The 22,441-nt window shown below is 41.2% G+C and overlaps 2 protein-coding genes across 2 annotated transcripts; one reads left to right on the top strand and one right to left on the bottom strand.

Moving 5' to 3' along the window:
* Positions 1 to 384: 384 nt before the first annotated feature.
* rprml (reprimo-like) lies at positions 385 to 1,758 on the bottom strand. The gene has a single exon (XM_074697123.1). The coding sequence runs from the start codon at positions 1,346 to 1,348 to the stop codon at positions 1,019 to 1,021; it is 330 nt and encodes a 109-aa protein (XP_074553224.1). The 5' UTR covers positions 1,349 to 1,758; the 3' UTR covers positions 385 to 1,018.
* Positions 1,759 to 9,910: 8,152 nt separating this feature from the next.
* Positions 9,911 to 21,996, top strand: itgb3a (integrin beta 3a). Its single transcript, XM_074697478.1, has 15 exons — positions 9,911 to 10,230; positions 11,020 to 11,105; positions 11,368 to 11,569; positions 12,567 to 12,819; positions 12,904 to 13,066; positions 13,140 to 13,301; positions 13,385 to 13,480; positions 13,569 to 13,658; positions 13,731 to 13,865; positions 13,932 to 14,361; positions 19,745 to 19,967; positions 20,577 to 20,677; positions 20,786 to 20,902; positions 21,154 to 21,320; positions 21,475 to 21,996. Exons 1-15 carry the CDS (start codon positions 10,146 to 10,148, stop codon positions 21,538 to 21,540), a joined length of 2,376 nt encoding a protein of 791 aa, XP_074553579.1. The 5' UTR covers positions 9,911 to 10,145; the 3' UTR covers positions 21,541 to 21,996.
* The last annotated feature ends 445 nt before the right edge of the window (positions 21,997 to 22,441 follow it).

Here is a 22,441-nt window from a genome sequence, read left to right as displayed (position 1 = left end):
ATGAGCTCGACCTGTCGTCCACAAGACGGATAACTTAAAGCTGGGCCTCCAATATGTGACATGATACGAGGATTGATTTTTTTCTTAATGCTATGACACTGTAATGTTAATATTCTCTGAGCAATTTCCTTCACGTTTATTAAAAAGAATCCTACTATATTCAACAGGATGGTAATGTGTTCCCTAAAGAGTTCATCTCATGTGAAAGTAAAGATCAAACCTGGATAGAAAGTCTGGGATCAAACCTTTAAGTGCTGCATGCAACTCTGACACTGGACACAAAACACATCTTTGCAAAAATGTTTAATATGTAACAAATTGTTTTAAACAAGAGAGAACAAAACCTAAATGTGGCCATTTCAGGTTTTTAATTCCATGCTGCAATTTCAGTTTTCTAAACAAAATATCTCATGCAGCATCAATGGTTTCAAAAGTGCAAAACGGCTCCAAAAAATCACTGAACGGGTCAATCATCGAGCATGCCAAACATATCCAAAACCACTCCACAGAGCTGTGACAGTTTGTTGAAAAACGTGCAAGATTTCACTCCTCAGAGTTAAAACATAAAAAATAAAGAAACACTTTGTTAAGGGAGTGGCCACAGATCCACACATTACACTCCAGATTTGGAGTCAAAGAATTCATAATCATGCTTTTTAAAAAAACATCCACTGGAAATAAGTTCAGGAACCAAAACAGAAAGAGAAACATAACGAAATCATGAGGTAACGACTTGTAAACATTTTGTCACTTTGTTCAAGTTGGCAACATTGAATTCACTCCAAAGATTCAACAGATTGGTCCACGTGTAAACATCGCCCGTGTTTTACGCACAAACTTTACGCACAAACGTGTCGCTGGACTACTTCCCTGTAGTCGGAAGGAACTGTGAAGTTTTTGCATATCTCCGCTCGCCAGGACTCAGAGAGAGCATCCTTGAGAAGAACATGCAGATGCAGATCTTAAATCTGCCGTAGGGAATGTGCACCAGATCCTCAAAGTCCCTGCTTCCTGTGCCCTAGCTGAGCCCGATCATCACAGTCTCCACGTCCTTAGAAGGTCTCCGCTCCTTCACCAGGAAGTTGATCATGCTCTCTGATTTGATCATCAAGTTGCACCCGAGGAAAAAGACCCCGAACACAACTGTGAGCGAGAGCACGCACAGCACCGCGATCTGCACCACGCGCATGATGAAGAGTTTCCGCTCGTCCTGCGCCATCACCAGGGACCCTCCGCCGTCGCCGGTCACCACGTTGTCTGTGCCGTTGTACGTTGCTAGAGTCCCGGCGAGGGTCTGGCTCCCGTTGAACAGCGCGCCCTGGGTCAGGTCGAAGAAGGAGACGTTCATGTTTCCTTGTGGGCTTTCGGCGAATAGACGCGCAACTCCTCCTGGCAGGCACACGGGCGCACCGCGAAATCTGGACTCCGAGCAACAGTTTGCGTCATGTGACAGTTCCCACAAAAGTGAGAGTAAGACATCAGAAACTGACCGCCCTCTGAAGAGCAAACTGTGGAGTCATCCACATCATCAGTGCGCAGTGACCACATCCACAGCACTTAATGCTGCTGTGGGGAGAAAAAAAAACACACACACACACACACACACTCGCACCAGTTGCAGCAAAAAGTAAGTTTCCTGAACTCTCAGTCCGCGTTTTTCCTGAATATGAGAGAGTGTCCTCTGCAGCAGGTGCTAAACGTGTTTCCCTGTGGTGAAATAAGAGACAGCCCCTTTGCGCCTGTGCTCACCTGCGAGCGCTCCTTTTGTGCCAAGTCTGTGGTGCGTTTTAAAGTGATGATGAGTTCCCCGTGGACCACACCACCGCGCCTCACCAGGGGAGGAAATCAGGTGGCCTTATAGACGTGTTGCTCCTCTGAGGTGCAAAATATGGAAAAAAGGGATCAATCAGTGAAGTCAAGAAACAGAATTTAACCTTCTTCTCTTTTATCCCACTGAATAACATGAATGCTTATTTGTGTTTCTGATTTCTCTCTACCCTGATGCAGTTTGAGATTTTAAGACTTTAAAGTGTGATCTGCATCCTTTAAACGCTGACATTAGTTTGGCCTCACAGAAACTGAGTCATGCATCAACTTCTGATGAAATTACTATGATTTCTTGAAAAACTTGAGCTGAGTTTTGATGAAAATGAGTCGAAAAGTGTCATCTGCTACTTTGAGGTGTATTTATAGAGTTTGATGCCAGTTGCTGGGGGAACTGTCACTGTAACTAAGGGGCTGTGGCAAAGAGACCGATATAGGCACAGCAAGCTATAACTTAAAAATGAAGACATGAATTAATAAACCATGATGGAGCCACGGCAAATATCAACCAGAGTGTCTTATTCAAACACAGCCGCGTCTTTTTAAGTGTCCTGCACGGCTGTGAGAGCTCGCCGAGCTGCAGGAGGGACTCCGGCAATCTGATCTGTGTGGAAATATGAGCTTTGAGTGCAGATGATGCAGCGTGTGAAGGCGTCGGTGGAAATGTAAAATCAGTATTGATTCCTGATAACTGAGTCTGTTCTGTCCTCAGGGAGCTGATGGTATCCTTCCACATCCGGTGTGAGGGCAGAGCTGGGATAAAAGGTTTGACGCATGTAGTTGAGATGCTTCAGGTTGGAAAAGTTTGATTACTCAATTTTAAAGCTGCATTATTTTCAACTTTTAACAGGGTAAAGCAACAGGTTTTGGATGGATTGCTGAGAAACAGTTCATTACATGAATATTTCAGCTGATTTCCATCCATCATGTATGAATCTCTGCAGAAAATCCCTCTCATGGAGCATGACTTTACTTTTCTGATGAAATCAAACAGACATGGAAGCTGAAACTGAGCTGGAAACCTTTAAAGGTCCAAAATTGTGCGAAAATCACTTTATTAAGTCTTTTAATGAAATTTGTGGGTCTTTGTCTTTCCTCCCAGCCCACAAAATGTGATATTTAATGACCAAACCTGTTCTTACTAAAGCTTGTTAATGTAAAATCCTGACCTAAAACGAGCTGTTTGGAATTTTCGAGGTTTGCTGACGTCAGCGATTCCCTTTTTTGACCGATCAGAAGCAAGTCTGACCTGATTGGTCCACCGGAGCAGATACCCCCAAACCCCCTCTCCACCCACTCCCCATCACTGCTCTGTTTTTGGCTGTAAACAGCCACATAGTTCCATGCACAAGCTTCCCATCTCAGAAGAAGACAGACTAAGTGTCTCGAGTTCATTTATGAGGGTATTGTTCCAGCTACACTCAGTAAAACTGTGCATGTGTGTGCTAGTCACTTCACGGCCGACTGCTTTTCCAACTTTGGACAGTCCAACAGAGGGCTAGCCAATAGACTGGTCCTGAATCCAGGTGCATTACCAACAATCCACCAACAAACCTCGGACCCTGGAAATGTGAGTATTTTAAATGCTGTGTGCTGTGGAGCAGATGGAAGAGCTTTTCCTCAGTGTCCCCCCTGTCTCTGTGTTAGCTTCAGGATGCTAACTTTAGCTGCAGTTAGCCTGTTGTTTTAGCCTGTAATGTTACGGTAAACGAGCTTCGCTGTTTTCTAAACATTGTGCACTCAGAGCTCGTGGCGCCGCTCTCAGTGACGTGGAAGAGCGGGGCGGTATCAGCGGTGGCTCATTTACATATGAAGGCCACGCCCACTAAATCAGAGCGTTCTGAACAGAGGGGCTATGAGAGCCTGGAAACAATGCTGCTGTGCTTGATTTATTGGCTTTTTGGACCAAAACATGTTACTACCATTTCATGAAGACATCGATGATCCAGATTAAACTGCAGAAAAGGAGCAGAATAATATATTTAAAATCTTGAGAGGTTGACATTTTCTTTGAAGGGTTAAAGGGAATCCTTTTTCAGGATTTGGTCATATTAGACAAATAATGTGAAACCGATAATCTCTGTCATCTGATCAGGTTTATTGTGAATCTACTCATGTTTAGGTTGATGCAAACGTGCAAATCCTGATGTATTTCTTATTCCAGATAAATCAATAAATGGAGCCAGACCCTTCCTTCTGCTCACTTGTTCTCTTAATTCTTAAATCCATCAAAATTAAAGATTGGTGACGATCATTTTCACAACCACAATAGACATGTGGATTGTAAATTTTATTCTGTACCCTTTCTCCAAACAGATGCTATGCAACATGTGGCTTTCCAAGTAAACAAAGAATTACAAAAAAACACACAAATTGGTGTTTCTGTCTCTAAAAATGAGCGCCAAACGTCTTTAAGTCTCCTCCTCCAGGACTCGGAGCCTGTCAGAGTCATCGGCTGTTTGTCTTAAAACAAATGTTCCCAAATTCAATCCCATCCCCTCCTGATGTCTCGGTAAGCAGCTTTCAGCCAGCCAGTGTACAAACAAAGATTAGTTTCAGGCACAAATACCTTTCATAAGCCCGGAGGAGGTTTACTCACAGCTAATTTATTAAGGGCCCATAGCTGGAGAACAAGGAGTATTTTTCTCCTGTAATGAGATCAGATAATCTCATTAGTTTGCGGATTTAGCCGCTGCACGTTAATTGGCGGTATGTAAATCAGTGTCGTGCAGTTTGTTGTTTTATTCTGGTGTTATTATGTAGATTAGCTTCATCTCTGTGTCAGTACATGTAAATCCTGTGCTACTGTTAAAACTGAGCGATGACTCTATGAGGCTTCAAAGTATAACTTTGAAAAATCAGCAAATCTGTTGAAGTTTTGTCTCTGTGTGGTTTTTCCAGTTGCTGATCTGGACCCTGGACTCTTTAAAGCAGGGGTGTCTAATTTTGGGCCTGTGGGCCAAAGTTGGCCCGCCAGCGATTTTTTTTTGGTCACTGCCTATGTGTGAATTGTTATTATATTTATAAATATTTTTAATTATTATTATTATTTTCCAACTGACAGCAACCTGAATTTCTCATCCATTATTTCTTTATTGTTGCACTCCCTCTTCTGGCCAAAAAATTAAGACTGTGTTACATTGGGAGTAGGGTGGTGATAGTTAACTGTCAACTCAAATCTGGAAGTCCATGACCCGAGAGTGGGAAAGGTTGACTGTATATAGAGTGGACAGCGTGGCTTTGCCATTAACCATTGTATGGTTTTGAAGCCAAAATTTCCCCCATCACAGGCGCCACAATTGGTGACAAAAATAGTAAATATTTTTTATTTCGAAAGTGTTTAATCTCTTCTTGGCTCTCTTACAATCCCCTCCCAAAAAATACACAAGAGCAGCAGCTGTCAATCATCAATAAGCCTCTTATTTTACCTCTTATGATAAATGAAAACGAAACTTTTCAGAAAAAAGAGGACTTGAATACAAGGCAGCCAAATGATATCTTCAAATCACCACAATAATCGGACATGAGGAACATTTGTACCAGGTGTAGTAATTTTTGAAAGTTTGACCACAGCCCATCTGGAATGACTGGGGAGACACATTTTTTCGACCTATACTGCAGGCAGCCACCAGGGAGAGCAGTTTTCGTGGCAGGCAACCAAGTGGTAACCAGCGGTTTTAAGAATATAAGACAATGCTGAAGTGCTAAAATCTGCTGTTTCTTGAGTGTCCACTTGAGGCTGGCTCCAGAAGTAGCGGAAGTCACACACACCAAGCCAAAAAAAGTTGTTTTCAAAGTAGAAATTAATTCAAAAAACGTCTTCTGTCTAAGTCGTTAATTGTAGTGTCTGCACACACTGTACTGGGGGTGAATTTTTTTCTAAGATGGTTCAGGGGAGTATTAAGATCCTGAGCTCGCCCAATTGGAGACACAGCTGAGGGTCACGTGACCGACAGGGGGCCTACAGAGGTACCCAAAGCCCTTGCCACTACCAATATGGCCGCTATAGCCGATGTGCTTCATTTTCCGTTTCAGAAACAGAAAGGTTCCCATCCCCTCCTTGTATGTGTATTTGTTTTGCACAATAATGATTTAGGCGTATTTAATATCATGCACTGCAACATGAATGTTCATTTTTGGCCCTTCACTGAAAAGAATTAGAGCACCCTGCTTTAAAGCCTCACACTGAGGACTCGCCGTGCACAGAGCGCGGCTGATGTTTAACCACCGCTGGTTATTGTTAGTTTTATGTATATGTAGAAATCTCCTCATTATGCATATGGACGTGGATGTGAGTTTCTGACTTGTTCCTAAGCAACAGCAGACCTGTGAGCCCAGTGACAGATGGTTGCTCAAGTTATTTTAGTTTAGAGGGGAAGGAGAGGGAGGCAGCCACAAGGTGCCTGGACCGAGGAAGAGGAGGAGGAGGAGGGGGGTGTTTCCACTTAGCATGAGGGAATTGGCAGCCTAGCAACACATACTTAGTGAAGACATCCATGGCAACTAGGAGGGGGGTGTTTGACCCCACCCAAATCACCCCCCCCCCCTGCTCCTTAGCCCGACAAATTTTATTTTCATAAAAACAACATGGCTGTGGAGTCAGCGTGGACACACCCCCTCAGACTTCCCGCCTCTTTCCTCCTCACTTCTTTTTTTTTTTTCAATTAGCAGCTTTATTAGCTGATGAGCGCACCCGCAGGACGCGCCGTGTCCCCGTGTGTGATGGACGACGTGTGCAATTAATTGCCAGGAAAACCAAGGTGGGTTAAACTTGCACGACAGAAGTGTGCGCCGCACGATGCAGAGGAAGTGTAGGCCATGTTCCCGCTGCATCCTCAGAGAGTCTTAATCACGCAGAGGTAAATACATCCATCAATTACACACTGAGCCACATCAACCCCACGCCAAGGAAACATCAGTCATTGGAGTTATTTTGAGGAGATAATGACTTCATAGCTTTGATCTGCATGGCGATATCAGACCCTGACTGTGTGTGTGTACATGTGTGTGAGTGTGTGTTTGTTGTGCACCAGCTGCAGTGTGCCCCTTTGAAATGCTGGTGCAGATTTGGAGAAACTAATTGAAGAATTTCTTGCTCTGTCTCTCCAACGCAGACATCTCATGTGCTGTACCAGCCGCTGCCCATTAACCTCATTTCCATTTAGATACATCTCCACATCTCAATAACGCAGCCGGCCTCAGCCAGGCTGCCGTCTCACTCCCTTTGTTTCACACACTCAGACGCTTCCTCTCCTTCTTTCTTTCCAGAGACGTTCCTGTAACAAAAACAGAAACCTCTGCATTCACTCTTTTCTTTCCTCTGCCCTCATTTGTCCTCATTTGTCCATTGATCTATTTTTACTTTGTCTGCATGTAAGCTGTTGTCCCCTGAGATGGAAATGTGAGCTGCAGATCCAGAGGGACCAGAGGCAGAGGAGGAGGAGGAAGCAGAGCATCACAACAAAAACACACATTCAGCTTCACCAGACGGCGCAGCTTTCTCCTGACAAAAACTCACTTGACCCTCCTAAACACCGGCCGGAAACGGTAAGCTGGTTTTGGGTAACCAAACACTGTTTTTGTCTGAGCCCATGTGAGGCGTTTTAGACTCAGCGAGGAGCTTAAAGGGCTCCACACAGAGCCGTAACACAGGTCAGGACCCCTCCATCCCCTCTCCTCCTCCAGCCCCGTCCTCCCTCGCTGTTCGGTCTTAATTGGCTGCCATCTGACCTGCTCTCTGGCATTTTATTCAGGACAACTGGCGCTGTGCTCTTCCCCAAATACCATTCATCTGTGGGGGCTGTGGCCGCAGAGGACTTCGGCGCCAATAGATCCGAATCAGTCAATACTGAAGAGGGCTTTAATTGCCCACAGTGTATTACCTGCATCGCCGGCACACACTGCGACTTTAATGCCAGCAGGACAGTTGACTGTTATAGCTTTTCTACTTTTTTTTTCTGTCATTTCTTCCAGCGGCACTTCTTGGACACGGGTGGCAGTAACTTAGCAACCAGCCAGAGAATAAGAGCAGGGCACAGGGATAAAGATTCAATAAATGGACAAATGCAGAGATAAGGAGCATTGTCTGCCTCTACAAGGCCCCCAAAACACTCACACACACACTCACAAATGCACAGCACCATCACATGACTTCCATGCTTTAAATCAGAATGGTTATTGTTGCTTTTCCATCTACTTCCTTTATTTATTTATTATTTCAGAGGCTGGAAAATGTCCAAGCTGGAGGTTTTCCTGCAGTGGGAATTGATATCAGATTCAGTGAGGAGGCCAGAGAGGTGCACTGTTACTGTGAGAGTGGATCTAACAGCAAATAATAAAGAAACAGCTGTGTTGACAAAAACTGTGTGATCTCTGGTCTCTGTGAGTCTAAGAAGGCCTCGGGGACTGTCTGAAGTGAAGGACTCCAGAGTCTATCTGTGGTCCTTTTGAATAACTGTTAGATGCGGAACTGTTTTCAGTCCAGCAGAGGGCAGGCTAATATGCAAAACAGCTTTTTTCATGTGCAATAATGTCTGAGCATGCTGAGAGGAGAACTTATTATTTGATTTTGAATGAGATATACTGAAAATTATGATCTATATGTGAACATGCAAATGAAAATGTGTCCTCAAAGCAGAGAATAATGTGCATTACTTTATTTTTTTCTCCATGAATGGAAAAGTTTATAGATTGTGTAAAGTTTTATTTGATGATGTAGTAACTGAATTTATTTTATTTATATTTTTGAAGTCTTAAAATCTTGTGTGATTAATCTTTGTTTTTATTTATTTATTTATTGTATTTTTAGATGCTTAAAGCGTATCCAACATGAGTAGGCAGTCATTATTATGTTTCATATTTTGCAAAACTGGTAGATTAAAATGCGACTTCCTGAGAGGGAAGCGTGAAAAAAAAATGTAAACCCTGAACTCCATTGTAAACTGATGTCAACTAGGGTTGCATTCCAGGAATATCTACAGTTGGGAACTTACCATGGCAAATTTTGTAAATAAATTGGAATTAATAGGACTTTTGGGTGAAATTTTTTTAACACCACATACATGTATAAATATTTAACAGTTTGGTTTGTTATAAGCAGACGCGCACGTAAACATGTCTAATGCGATATTTTAAATTGACATAGTAAATGAATTTTCAGTTTTTTTCCCCAACTGAGTCTGTCTTGAATAGTACTTGTCATAAGCAAACAAACATGGAAGTATACCTGATACAATATTATTAAATGGCATTTATCAGTTTTTAAAACTATAAAAATTTTCATAATTCCATCCATTGCCATACAATAACTAATTAGCTAAATAAGCAATCTGTTATTCACTTATGGACAAATATACAGATAAAGTAGATGAAAGCTAGTATTCAGAGACCAAGCTAGCTAGCTAGAAACCACTATGTATGCCATGTATATTTAACTTAATATAAGGAACTGACAGAATATTTTTCTTCTAGCTAGCTAAGTTAGTGGAACCAACGTAATTTATCGCAAGTTTCACAATGTTAAGTTATCCAGTTGTCATTATGATTCATTCATTAACCAGTGTTAGCTCGCTATGCTAACTATTTCTCCGTCAGTTGGTCGAATCTTTCTAAGCTAACAGAAACGGGCTAGCTAGCCACTAGCAAAGTGGCCGCTAGCAAAGTGGCTAGCTAGCCTCTGAACGCGATACACAATTTGACGAACATTTTGTTAATTTCACTTAAATGTGTCTTCAACGTGTGGTTGAACGATTAAAAACTTAATTTTAAAGGGCTTCTAGACTCTAAATCCAGAAATATGTTCTTGGTGGAAACGCTGAATGCTAGCTAGCAAAGTGTTAAGTGATTATGATCAAATACGTTCAGTCATGAACGAAAAAAAACCCCCGTAAATTTCACAAACTTCCCGACCTAAATTACAAGGATTTGTTTTATTATTTTACACCCTTTTAAATTTAATAATCTGCCGTGGTATTAGAGTTTGAAGAGAAATCATGGGACCGATGCTCACTCTCATTTTTACCTCCCACTTGTCTCATAGATAAAAACTGCACCTTCCCAAAGACTTGAGGTTGTCTTAATAATTTGAGTGCAAAGATATTAGCCCATAAATGTGTTAGATTATCTTTAATTGAGCTATTTCCTCACTGAGCCGTGCAGGGAGGAGTGGGCCTGTTATTCATCACATTACGCACTGACAGGTCGGAGAGTTTGAACTGTGAGCCAGAGATGTATGACCCAACATGCGTTTAGTCAAGTCAAGAATGAGGAAAGACGTTCAAGCAGCGAAGTGAACAAGCCCACAGGGAACACACAGAGGACTCATGTCAACTCAGCTCCGTTACTCTCCAACCATGGCACCTCTCTGTCTCCTGCTTCTCTTTCTGTTAGCAGCAACAAACGTGTCCGGTAAGACTTTTTCTTTGCTCTTTGAAAACTTTCACCTGCTTAGGCGATCTGAGGGGTGTTTCCCTCGTCTCGAAACGCACCTTTAAAGTCAGCATGTTCTCAGTCAGTCCCTGTAACTTTACCGATGTGCTGTGCGTAATTCATTAAACACACTGTTCTGAAAAGTTAGTGCGTAATTCTGTGTTTGCTCAGTTTGCTCACTTGAATGGAACGATAGTTTTGGTTATAAGAGAGCTGCTCTGCTGGAGTTTGAGCCACCTTTCCTTATAAGGGAGTAAAACAGCCGGGATGTCTTTCCCAACGCGACAGGGTCCTCCTTAGCTTTCCTGGAAAAACCAAACATTATTTTAAAATCATTGAATAGCTTTAAAGAAGGCGAAAAGTGTTGGAAACAAAAGCCACAGTGAGTGAAAAGCATAATCGTGTAAATTCTCTTTGATTCCAACTTTATGGTAAAAGCTCAGTTTGTTTAGAGCAGATCCTGATGTTTATGTTTACATCAGAGACCTCTGTAAAGGAATTTAGAGACTCAAGAGTCAGACTGAAACTTTTCCTCTTTAAGATTTAGGTTTATCCTATGTTTTATGACTTATCAGAGGTGAGTTTATTGAAGACTTGCTCTGTTAACTCCAGGGGGCCACACCCAGAGTTCCTTTAAGGTAACAAAAAAGGGGTTTGGATTAAATTGATGAACAGACTATCTGCACAGGACTTGTAGCTCCTGGCTGAGGTGTGTGTCTGTTTATCAGTGTGTATCATGAAGTGACAGGAGTGTATTCTGCTTCACAGGTTCCAACATCTGCACGTCACGAGGCGTCACCACTTGTCAGCAGTGCCTAGCCGTCGATCCCAGCTGTGCGTGGTGCTCTCAGGAGGTATAAACATTATGTTTATGTTTCATTATAATGGTGTAATTATTCCTTCTATTCATTACTCAATGCCTACTCTGAAGAGAGACCTCATTGCACAACATTCCTCCTGTTGACATCCCCAGAAGATCAGCAACACAGATAGAGAATAAACCTCTGAGATTAAACAAGTGATGTCACAAGACTTGGAAAATACCTGAACATGTTATTGTTTGTTTAAATATGCATCCAACCATTAACTCAGGACAAAAATACGTCTTTTATTCAGGAGTTTGGGAAAGGGATATCCAGCCTTTCTCGATGTGACCTGAAGCAGAATCTCCTGGATGGAGGGTGTAGTGAGGCTGCTGTGGAGTTTCCGATCAGCAAGCTGAATATTAAGAAAGACAAGCCACTCAGTGACAAAGCCTCTGGGAGTGCTGATGTGACCCAGATCAGGCCTCAGGAAATCCACATGACTCTAAGACCAGGTACGTTATCAAAGAGACTAAACCAGGGGTCTGCAACTTTACCTCAGCTAACCTGGATCAAAGTCAATCAGGAGCCAAAATATATACTTTATCTTCACAATAGAGACAAAAAAAGTGTATAAAATTCTAAACAGAGTAAAAAATCTAGTTAATAGTAATTATAGAGACAAGAAGTTTTTGTGTGTGTTTAAAATTGAATGTGTGATGTCTTCGTTTTGTAATTTTTAACAAATTTGCAAATATTGATTAAAAAAATCTAAGAATATTAATTTTATAAATGAGCAAAATTCATTAAAAAAAATTGAAAAAAAAAAATTAACAAAATGTGCAAGTTAACAAAAATTCAAAGAATTTGTACAATGTCGGAATTAACCAAAATATCACAAATTTAAAGAAAACATGTAAAAATTGTAATTCTAAAAATAAAAAAAAAAGAAAAATTTCCAAAATTCTATAAAAAAAATTTTTTTTTCCAAAATTCTAAAAGTGTCCCCAAAAATTGTCAGTAGAATAATTTGCAGAAATTTTGAAATTAGCCAAAATTTTGCAAAATCTTTCAAAATTTGGAATTTGGCTGAATTTGAAAAACATGTCAAAAATCTGAAATGAAAAAATTGAAAAAAAAATAAAATAAAATATATATATATATATATATATATATATATATATATATATATATATATATATATATATATATATATATATATATATATATATATAAAATAGAATGAAGTGGCATGAGGCAAGAGTTGATGAATATTTACTTTAAAAACTCCTTATGCATTATGTTATTTAGCGTCAGTGTTTTTTATTATCAATTATCAATTAATTCAATTCTGTAGGAAAAAACAAAAATCTTTTTTTTTTTTTCAAATATATGTTTTTAAAGCTACTAGGAGCCACTGCAAAGGAGTCAAAGAGCCTCAGGTTTCAGACACGTGTTCTTAACAGTCATTCTGGGGTTGCACATGTCTTGACCACATTCTCTCTTTTCAAGGTGACGCCAAACGCTTCACTGTGTCGGTGAAACAGGTGGAAGATTACCCTGTGGACCTCTACTATCTCATGGATCTTTCATTCTCAATGAAGGACGACTTGGCCCGCCTTCGCACTCTGGGGAGCGATCTCGCCAAAACCATGGGGCGCACCACGAGCAACTTGCGCATGGGGTTTGGAGCATTTGTGGACAAGACTTCTTCTCCTTTCATGATCACCTTTCCTCCCAGGGCGGTGACAAACCCTTGTGATGAGTAGGTTACTGCTCTTCTTGTGCCTGGTTTGGTTTAATGATTTCCTCTTAACTTATCTTTAATTCATTTGCTTGTTGCCTACAGTATGAGCACCACATGTGATCCTCAGTTTGGGTTCAGGCATGTGTTGACACTGACAGAGACAGTGGATCGCTTCAACCAGGAGGTGGACAAACAGAGAGTGTCGAGAAACAGAGACGCTCCAGAGGGTGGGTTTGACGCCATCATGCAGGCTGTGGTGTGCAAGGTAGGAACATGCAGATTTACACACGTGCACACCTGAGTGAGTGCAGGTGTGAGTATTCCTCCATCATCCTCAGGACAAGATCGGCTGGCGTCCAGATGCCTCACACCTCCTGGTGTTCACCACTGATGCCATAACTCACACCGCTCTGGACGGACGCTTCGCTGGAATTGTTCAGCCCTTTGATGGAGAGTGTCACCTTGATGAAAACAACATTTACAACAAAACAACCATGCTGGTAAGGACAGATGAAAGCTCGTTGGTAAATCGCAGTTTGGTGATTTGAACTGGGAAAAAGAGTTTGTTTGTTGTGTGTTTCAGGATTATCCGTCTTTGGGGATCATGAATGACAAAATGTCTGAAAACAACATCAATCTGATTTTTGCTGTGACCCACAATGTGATGCCACTCTACAAGGTAAACAGCTGCTTGTGTGACCAAACATGTCTGTTCAAGTTAAATAGAAAAGTCTGTCATCCTCTGGTCATCCTATCCGCTCCTGTAGGAGTACAGTCAGCTCATTCCTGGTACGACTGTGGGGACTCTGTCAGATGACTCTGGGAACGTTATCCAGCTGATTGAAGAGGCGTATGCTGTAAGGATTTTTACCTGTTTTCATGTATTTCATCTATAAAAGTTCTTCACAGTTTCGTTTCCTGTTCATCAGAAAATCCGCTCGAGAGTGGAGCTAGAGCTCGTAGACGTCCCCAAAGAGTTGAATCTCCTCTTTAATGCAACCTGCTTGAACGGAGAGGTCACCCCTGGATTCAAGTCCTGCTCCGGCCTGAAGATTGGCGACACAGTAAGTATGGTGTTAGAGGCGTGTGGTAGTAAGGAGTGTACAGGTGTTCATGGTTTCCCTCTCCAGGTGTCGTTCAGCGTGGAGGCTCAGCTTCGAGGCTGCCCCAAAGAGAAGAGCCACACGTTCACCATAAAACCTCGCGGCTTCAAGGATTCCCTAAAGGTCAAGGTGGATTTCGAGTGTAGCTGCCACTGTGAGGCTAACGCCCAAGCCAACAGCTCCTTCTGTAGCAACGGAAACGGGACCTACGAGTGTGGCGTGTGTGAGTGTTACCAGGGTCGTCTGGGTCCTCGATGCGAGTGCTCGGTGGAGGATTACAGTCCATCCGACGACGTCAACTGCATCCCGAAGGAAGGGAGTCCGATGTGCAGTGGGAGGGGCGACTGCTTGTGCGGACAGTGCGCCTGCCACCCCAATGAGTTCGGACAGGTGTGGGGGAAATACTGCGAGTGTGACGACTTCAACTGTCTGCGCTTCAAAGGAGCCCTGTGTTCAGGTGAGCAGGTGCTTATTTTATTGTGTTCAAGACTTTTTATAGTTAAGACAACCAGATGAGGAAGCAGGAATGTGATTTGACGGTGGTACGACCCAGGGACGGAGCTAGGATTTCAATTTTGGGTGGGCCTTAAATTACAAAAGTTAGTAAATAACTAATGATAAATATATAAAAGACTGTTGGTATGTATATTTTAAAGCAGATTTGGTTGCCTTGATCCTTTAATATTTGATCAAATTTTATAACATTTTAGTGTATCAGACGGCAATGCCAGTCAATGGTATCATCCAAATGCTCTAATGGGCTACGCCTCCGCCATAACTTTTTTTTACCAACAGGCTAAAAGATTGCCAAACTTGGATCATTTTATAAAGACAGGGCATCTAACAATAACAAGACAAGTGCAAAGAGACAAAATTCATAATATTCCTCTTTAAAACCATTAAAAAAAAATAAAAAAAATAGAGAAATTAAAGCTGCAAGCAGCGTTGGACGGGTCCCTTCAAGCCCGTTTCAACCCCTCTTGTCAAGGTTTCATCCCTTTATACTGTGTGTTTGAAAACAAAGCATTTTCCCTCCTCCAGTGAGTCACATGACCACCTGCATGGAACTCCTTATCAGTGTGACATCATCACCAACTGCCGCAGAGTGAGAAGTGAAATTTTAACAGAACTTCTAGAAACAACTCCTCATAGATGCCACAATTTTGAACAAATCTTTGTAAAAATGAATTATTTTTGTAGTTAATTTTGTCAGGAATCCATCCAAGTCATTTTTTTAAGCTGTAAGACTTTTACTTTTTTGTCCAGAGGCATAAATGCGGCAGCTTAAGTAGAGACAAATTCTGTTCTCCCATTGATTCTAATAGGGGGACTGAGAGGGCTTCATTAGGGTTCATCAACTTTGAAGGCTCACTATTAAAAAAACATTTGAGAAACAACAAATTCCTGCATAAATTTTGTAAAGTAGTGTCCACTATATGTTTTTAGAGAATTTCAGGCTGATACCATTTATGGCTTCGGAGGAGATAGCTTTTTAAGAAAGGTTAAAATGTGGCGAAGTTTTATTTTGAAAGGCACATTGCCGTCTTCCTGTTCAAGATAGCTCAGGGGTGTCAGTGTATGATTTTTGCATCTCAATCAGACGAACATTTTGACGTTGGTTTGATCTCTCTACGACATTCCTACTGCTCACTAGAGCCATTTAAGTGTGCCTTGGTGGCGCAAATTATGTGATGTTGGGGATCAAGTTTGGTAACATATTGAATTTTTTATCGATCCTGAAGTGTGTGCCGATTTTGATGAGTTTGAACGGAGCAAAATCAACACTACCCTTTCCATTTGAGCAAAAATAAGTTTTTCAATGAAAGGTTTGAGGTGGGCTTGCCAGAAAGTGGGTAGGCCTGGGACCATTGGGCCCACCCACCCACTTTCTGGCAAGCACATCTGTGGTTGAAAAACAAAGGAAAGGGTCACAACCAGAACCTACTGCAATCAAAACTTTATGCAAGAAAATAGGAAAACATGAATGCATGAGATATTTCCACCTCTTTGATTGAAACCTTTGTCATTGCTCACAGGAAACACAGAGTTGCCCTCCTCTTCCTTTCCCCTGCTCTTGTTAGACTGAGTTGGAATATTCTCACAGTCTTTGGTCTTTTCAAACCCAGAGTGTGACTTTCTTTTGCATAAATGACAAGTAAATAATAAGTTAGTAATTGTATTCTCTGGTTGCTGAGTAGAAACAGTAGTGTTTACTATGAAAAACCCTCCCTCAGGCCTTTAAATGTCTGTACAAGTCAGCACAGCTCAGTGCACAGTTACTCAATCAAGGTGATCAAACTTGAATCGGCTTTGTTGGGTAGTTTAATGTTAGTGAAGAGGACGGCTCAAGAAGCAGAACATATGCGTCTAAATATGATCTTCAGCTCCGTTTCTGAAGTGTGAATTCTGCTCCTCATGTTGTGATAAGTCTGGAGTGTGTTTTCAAATAAAACCACAAGATAAATGACCTTTAGTTTCATAATAATTGCTGGGAGGGTGTGAATGAACTTATTACAGTCTGATAAGTTTTGGATTTGACGGGAAATCTGCACAAAATCGACTCTGGACATCTTGTCTCCACACCGCAGAGGTTGGAGGGTCCCGCCTGTGTTGACGAGCTGAAAATACCCTAAACACAACATTTTATATCAACCAGGAGATGCCCGAGTCTTCCTCAGGGAGGTTTTCTCTCTGACAGACGGGTATTAAAGCAATCAGTGATGACAGCCAGGGCACGGTCATCCCACAGACCCACCCACACACTCATACACAGGAAACCATAACTGGTGTCAGACAGTCCACAGAGCTCAATTTGAGACCTCTAAGCTGCCGTGTCTCTGTGGAGTCGTGACGTTATTGTCTGTAAAGAACAAGCGTCCCTCGGCCCCAGCTCAATCGGAGCTACGGCGACCTGGGGCTCCAGAAAAGCTCCATCTTGGTGATATTCCCTGTGGCTGAGCATTTCTCTGTCTCTGCTGAGGGAGTGTGGGACCGGTGCAGGGCGAAAGGGGCAGGAATCAGCAAGCAGAGCCGCAGGGCCCATAAATACGAGGGGGGAGAGAACAGGAAAGTTTGCATTCCTCTGCTGGAGAATCCAAACTTCTTCTCTGCGCTGTGCGTCTGGTCTCCTAACAGTTTTTTCTTTGCTTTAACAGATCTGTCTTTATTCCTTTCATAACACCCGACATGCTAACCCTGTCTTAAGCTGAGGCGTGTGATTAATAGGCAGGATTACTGTGCAGCCTCCCGTAAAGACAGAGGAATGATGTCAACTTTAAAACCAAGAGCAGGACAGCTTCTGCTTCCTGTTGCTGAAGCACTCAGGGACTTAAAGCTGTTGGTGATTAACCCAGACAGTAATGACCCCTGATCTCACCACAGCTGTAAACACACCTGAGAGACGCCGCCGTTGGCAGGTGGAGACCTGGGGATTGTTTTCTCAAGTTTACAGCAGATGATACGCCCAGAACAGAAGGGTTATGGCCCTTTGGACCCTCTGTTACTTCATTACCAGTCACTCCCCCAGTCTGATCCATCTGGGCTCTGACTCATTCACTTTGGAGCTGAGTCACTCAAATCCTGTTTCCTGCTCCAATAGTTGCCATCAAGGGGGCTCTGCCCTCCTCTCAGAGGCATGATGCACTAATGGAGGTGAGGGCTGCTCTGTTGTTGACTTCACTGTAAACTACCTCTAACAATGACCCAGCTTTTGTTCCTGTCTGCACCTCAGCGGACGTCTGAGGAAGTGCTCGAGTGCGGCTGTAGATGAGGAGACAGGGGTCATTAGGGCGGACTTTCACAACACTTCCTGTCTGTGTTAGGGCGGGGATGATTCAGAGATACGTCTCACTCAGCAAGATTAGCCAAAAACAATTAGTTACAGAGTTATCCTCTGTGTTATCATTGTGTTTGGAGAGATTTGTTGAGTAAAAACACGCTTAGAAAGCTTTTATCTGCAGTTATGAGAAGACAATCAGTGAACATGGAAAAGTGCAGAAAGTATAAATAAGCTGCCGATTGCGTTTGATACTAGTAAACACATGGTTACAGAATTTACCTCCATCCTCGCACAAACATGTTTTACATCATTAAAGGTTAAAAGGCCACAAGCACCATATTGAGAAACACTTGGTGATTCATTGTTGTGAAATTTCTGTGTAATTTCTGTGTTTTCCTCCAGCGCTGTAAATAGTATTAATTATGATGGTTTCTGTCAGGGCTGGGACGATATGCTTTTCTCTGGATTCAATTATTTTACAATTTTTGGGGTGCCTATTTGATCTATATTGCAATTCTACAATTTTTTCTGATTTTTTGAGTTTTTTTGTTTTCTTTTTTAACACCAGACCATGTGAAAAGTTGAATAATGCTGATGACGATGTCTACAGACTATACCAGGAGGCATACATTCCTAGAAAATGCACAGTTATTGTCGATCTTTGTTTAATTCATGTTGTTATATAAAAAAAAATATATAATATATATTTAGACAATATAAAGATAAAAGAGGAGCAGAAAGAAGAAAATCTTGTTGTTTCTGCCCCTTCTCTCACAAAACGTTAACTAAATACATGATAAAGCAAAAAAAAATCTCTTGGCCGGCATGATTATTAACCTTCCATTGAGTCTTTTATGGAGCAGGATGAAAGTCAAAACGATCCCCAAACATAAAAACTAAATTTCTACCAAACCAAAGAAAAAAAACAACCAAAAAGAAATCTTTATATCTTTATATATCTTTATCTTTAATATCTTTAGTTCCCTATATTTGTCTCATGTTATTAGTTTTTATGTATTTTTTTCTTAATTTTCAAGAGACATAATTATAACAATACTTGCGCTTGTAAATTTTCATATAGGAAACATTATATATATTGAAAGTAAAATTAAATTATATATTAATTAAAAATGAATTAATAATATTAATAAAAATATTATTATAATAATGAAATAAATATAATAATAAAACTAAAATTATATTTAAAAAAACTAAAAAAATACAATTAAATAAATATAATAAGTATAATAAAAATAATATAAAAAAATTCATAAATAACTAAATAACAGAATCAATTATACAAACAACCAATAACAGGCCAACCCAATTCTGAGAAAAAAGAAAGAAAACTGTGCAGCCATATGCATCCCAAATCCTACTTCCTGTACAGGCAGGGGTGAGACAAACCGAATTGTCTAACATAAAAACAGAAGGGGACCACATTGCATTATATCCGTTTGAAGATCCCCTTAGAGTATGTCTGATTTTCTCCAAATTTACACAGTTTAGTATAAAATGAACCCAGTTTTCATATGAGAAAAATTAGCCGTCTTGCCAACAAAGTTACAAAGGCTAAAATGTCTTTCTTTGATTTGGCAAAATGTTAGGCTGGGGAGGGGGACACCAAATAAAGTAATAAATGGTTGATGGTCTATCTTAGTCTTACATATTACTGAAAGTGTGTTTAATGTGTTGGTTTTGATGAGTTTTTTAAAGATACTGAGATAAGGAGACTCTTGGTTTTCTAAATATTTCAAATCATATTAACTAATTTTTCTTGAAACAAAATGGCACTGAATGTTGTGTGGTAGGAGATTTTTGTGAGCTTTGTACATGATTTGTGTATCACATGTGAGTCTGTTTTTAAGATAAATTCAGGGGATCTGACATCTCAACTTTTTCCAACTCAGCTTATAAACAAAGACTAAAATGAAAGATTTAAATTTGGAAAAAAAAAAAAAAAGACTTTTGAGCTAAAAAAAAAAAAATCACAATTTTTAATCCTTAAACAAAAATTCATCTTCGTATCTGACCCCATTAACTCGTCTTTTCGTCATCTCAGATCACGGGAAGTGTAACTGCGGCTTCTGTCAGTGCGATGCCGGCTGGAAAGGAGAAAACTGTAACTGCACCACGCGCATAGACACCTGCACGTCCAACATCGGCATGCTGTGCAGCGGGCGGGGAAACTGCGAGTGCGGGGTCTGTCACTGCACCCAGCCGGGCGCTTATGGAGCCACCTGTGAGAAGTGCCCCACCTGTCCTGATTCCTGCACCATCAAAAAGTACGTACACTGAGGAAACTTGATTTTTACTCTCATCAAAGACTTAAAATGATAAAACCAGATCCCTTTTTATCCACTCTGAGACATCTCTAACCCACAGTTAATATCTGGGCTGAAGGATTTTTCCTCGAACACTTTTTTTCTCTCGTTCTGATTCATCTTGTGGCGTAAAAGTTAAAGGTTTGAGTTTTTAGTGGCTTTGAAAGGAGAGAAGACAAAGTTTAAAGATTCTTCAGTTAAAGTTAAATATTAAGGCACAAGTTTTAACACCAAGTTGTAAAAGTACAGTGACTTCTCGTCAATCACGTTGGGGGTCATAAATCCCATTTCTGGTCCTGATGACCACACAAAAACACCTTAAGCTGAGGATGAAAACTCAGTTGGTTGGAGTCACTCCACACCACAGCATCTCCACATTCCTCCATGATAAGAAACTGCTCCCACATTAATTTTGTCTGACTAGCTCCGGTTTAGTTTGCTTCAGATGAAGGTCAAATTCTCCTGCAGCCACAGCGTCAGCAGATGTTAATACTTAACAGAAACTTCTCCGCATAACCATACATCTCAGAGTGAAACACAAAGCCAGCAGTGTGTGACTTTTCATTGCAGGGAGTGTGTTGAGTGTCAGCACTTCAAGAGGGGACAGTACATGACAGACAACAGCTGCAGCAGAATCTGCAAGGATGAAATTATCGTTGTGGAGGAGTTGGGTGAGAAACTGTTGTTTTCCTGCAGCTGTTTGTGCAGAATAATGTCTCTGAGCTTTTATGCATGCATTGTGTTGAAATGATTTCATGTCCCCTGTCTCTAACCCTCAGGTGATAAAAAGAATGCTGTGAATTGCTCGTACAAAGATGAAAACGACTGCGTGGAGCACTTCCAGTATTACGAGGATGATAGTGGCAAATCCATCCTGTATGTGATAGAAGAGCCAGGTACAGAAAGACTTTGTTCTCATGTATATTACGTTTAAATGAGGTCAGCTTCTGTCTGATTCACCAGAGAAACTGAGAGGAAACTGAATGCACGCATTTAAGAGCAACTTTCTAAAGAGCAGAGCACTCAGGAAACCACAGATATGAAGTGATGATGAGTTGGCTTGTGATGCAGTTTCTGGCTCAGGACGCTGTGGTTCTCCTCAGTGTTCAACAAACTGATGCAGTACTGTCTCTGTCCCCTCCCTTAGAGTGTCCTGAGGGTCCAAACATCTTGGTGGTGCTCCTGGCGGTGGCTGGAGCCATCCTGCTGCTGGGCCTTGTTGCTCTGCTCATATGGAAGCTGGTGGTCACCATCAATGACCGCAAAGAGTACGCCAAATTCGAGGAGGAGAGAGCTAAGGCCAAATGGGATACGGTGAGAATTAATGAGAGTTAACATGCCTAACACATGCATGAGCCTCTACTCTGTGAGAAATAAACGTAAACCTGCAGATCCAGCAGCAGAAAAGCTGCCCTCTGCAGGGGAAACTCAGTACTGCGCTCATCCTAACCGTGTGTTTTCATTCCAGGCCAACAACCCTCTGTACAGAGGAGCCACCTCCACCTTCACCAACGTAGCTTACCGAGGAAACTAACGACCAAACGCAGTGAAACATCTCAGGGGTCAACGACAACGATGGATGTAGCAGCAGAGAAACGGCTGGGAGGAAGATCTTTACACTGTCATGTATCCGGCTGCTGTAGCTGATAAGTAGTTCATGCTGTCATCAGCATGATGCAGCAAATACTGTAAATACTGTAAAAAATGTTTTAGTCTGTTTATCTAAGTCCACTCCAGGCTGTGGGACTTCCTGCTCTCTCAGTTCCCGACTTGCAAACTTCCTGTACGCCAGCGCTGGTTCATCCTGAGCTTAAAGGGACTGTGACAACTTTCTTTAAGGGATCCTGAAAAAGTCTCACTTCCAAATATACGCCTGATTGTAATACACAAGGTTCCTGCAGATCCTTAAAAAGTCTTACTCTGCAAAAAACTGAAATCCTACCAAGGGTTTTTGTCTTATTTTCAGTAAAAATGTCTTTTTAGACTTGATATGAGCCACATTGTTACATCAATTTTTTTTAAGACAAAAATGAGATCTAATCTGCCTGTAACAAGTAAACAAATCTGCCAGTGGGGTAAGACAAATGTGTTTGTTTTGTATCAAGACATTTAAGCACATTTCTCTAACCCCACTGGCAGATTTGTTTACTTGTTACAGGCAGTTTAGACCACATTTTTGTCTTTTAAAAACTTGAAATAAGACATTTTTCTGGACTGGCCGGGTAAAAGGGACTCATATCACATATAAAAAGACAGTTTTTGCTAAAAACATGAGATTTTTGCAGTGTAAAAGTTTTAAAATTCAAAAATCTAAAAACAAGGCCTTAGAGAGCCTTAAAATGTCTTAAATTAATCTTTAAAAGTCTCAAAAAATGTCAACACGTGTTAGTCTGATTGTAAATAGTCCCAAGTCTCCAAATAAATGCAAATTTATT

This window comes from Halichoeres trimaculatus, unplaced genomic scaffold, assembly GCF_033239565.1.
Source record: "Halichoeres trimaculatus isolate MK-OKI-2021-1 unplaced genomic scaffold, fHalTri1.1 fHalTri1_scaffold_20, whole genome shotgun sequence".
Taxonomy (NCBI): Eukaryota; Metazoa; Chordata; class Actinopteri; order Labriformes; family Labridae; genus Halichoeres; species Halichoeres trimaculatus.
This window is presented reverse-complemented; position numbering and strand designations above follow the sequence as displayed.

Coding starts and splice junctions, on each gene's coding strand:
- rprml (XM_074697123.1), bottom strand. CDS start 1,348: ATGAACGTCTCCTTCTTCGACCTGACCCAGGGCGCGCTGTTCAACGGG.
- itgb3a (XM_074697478.1), top strand. CDS start 10,146: ATGTCAACTCAGCTCCGTTACTCTCCAACCATGGCACCTCTCTGTCTC. Junction 11,106..11,367: donor GTGCGTGGTGCTCTCAGGAG/GTATAAACATTA, acceptor TCTTTTATTCAG/GAGTTTGGGAAAGGGATATC. Junction 13,067..13,139: donor TGCAGGCTGTGGTGTGCAAG/GTAGGAACATGC, acceptor CATCATCCTCAG/GACAAGATCGGCTGGCGTCC.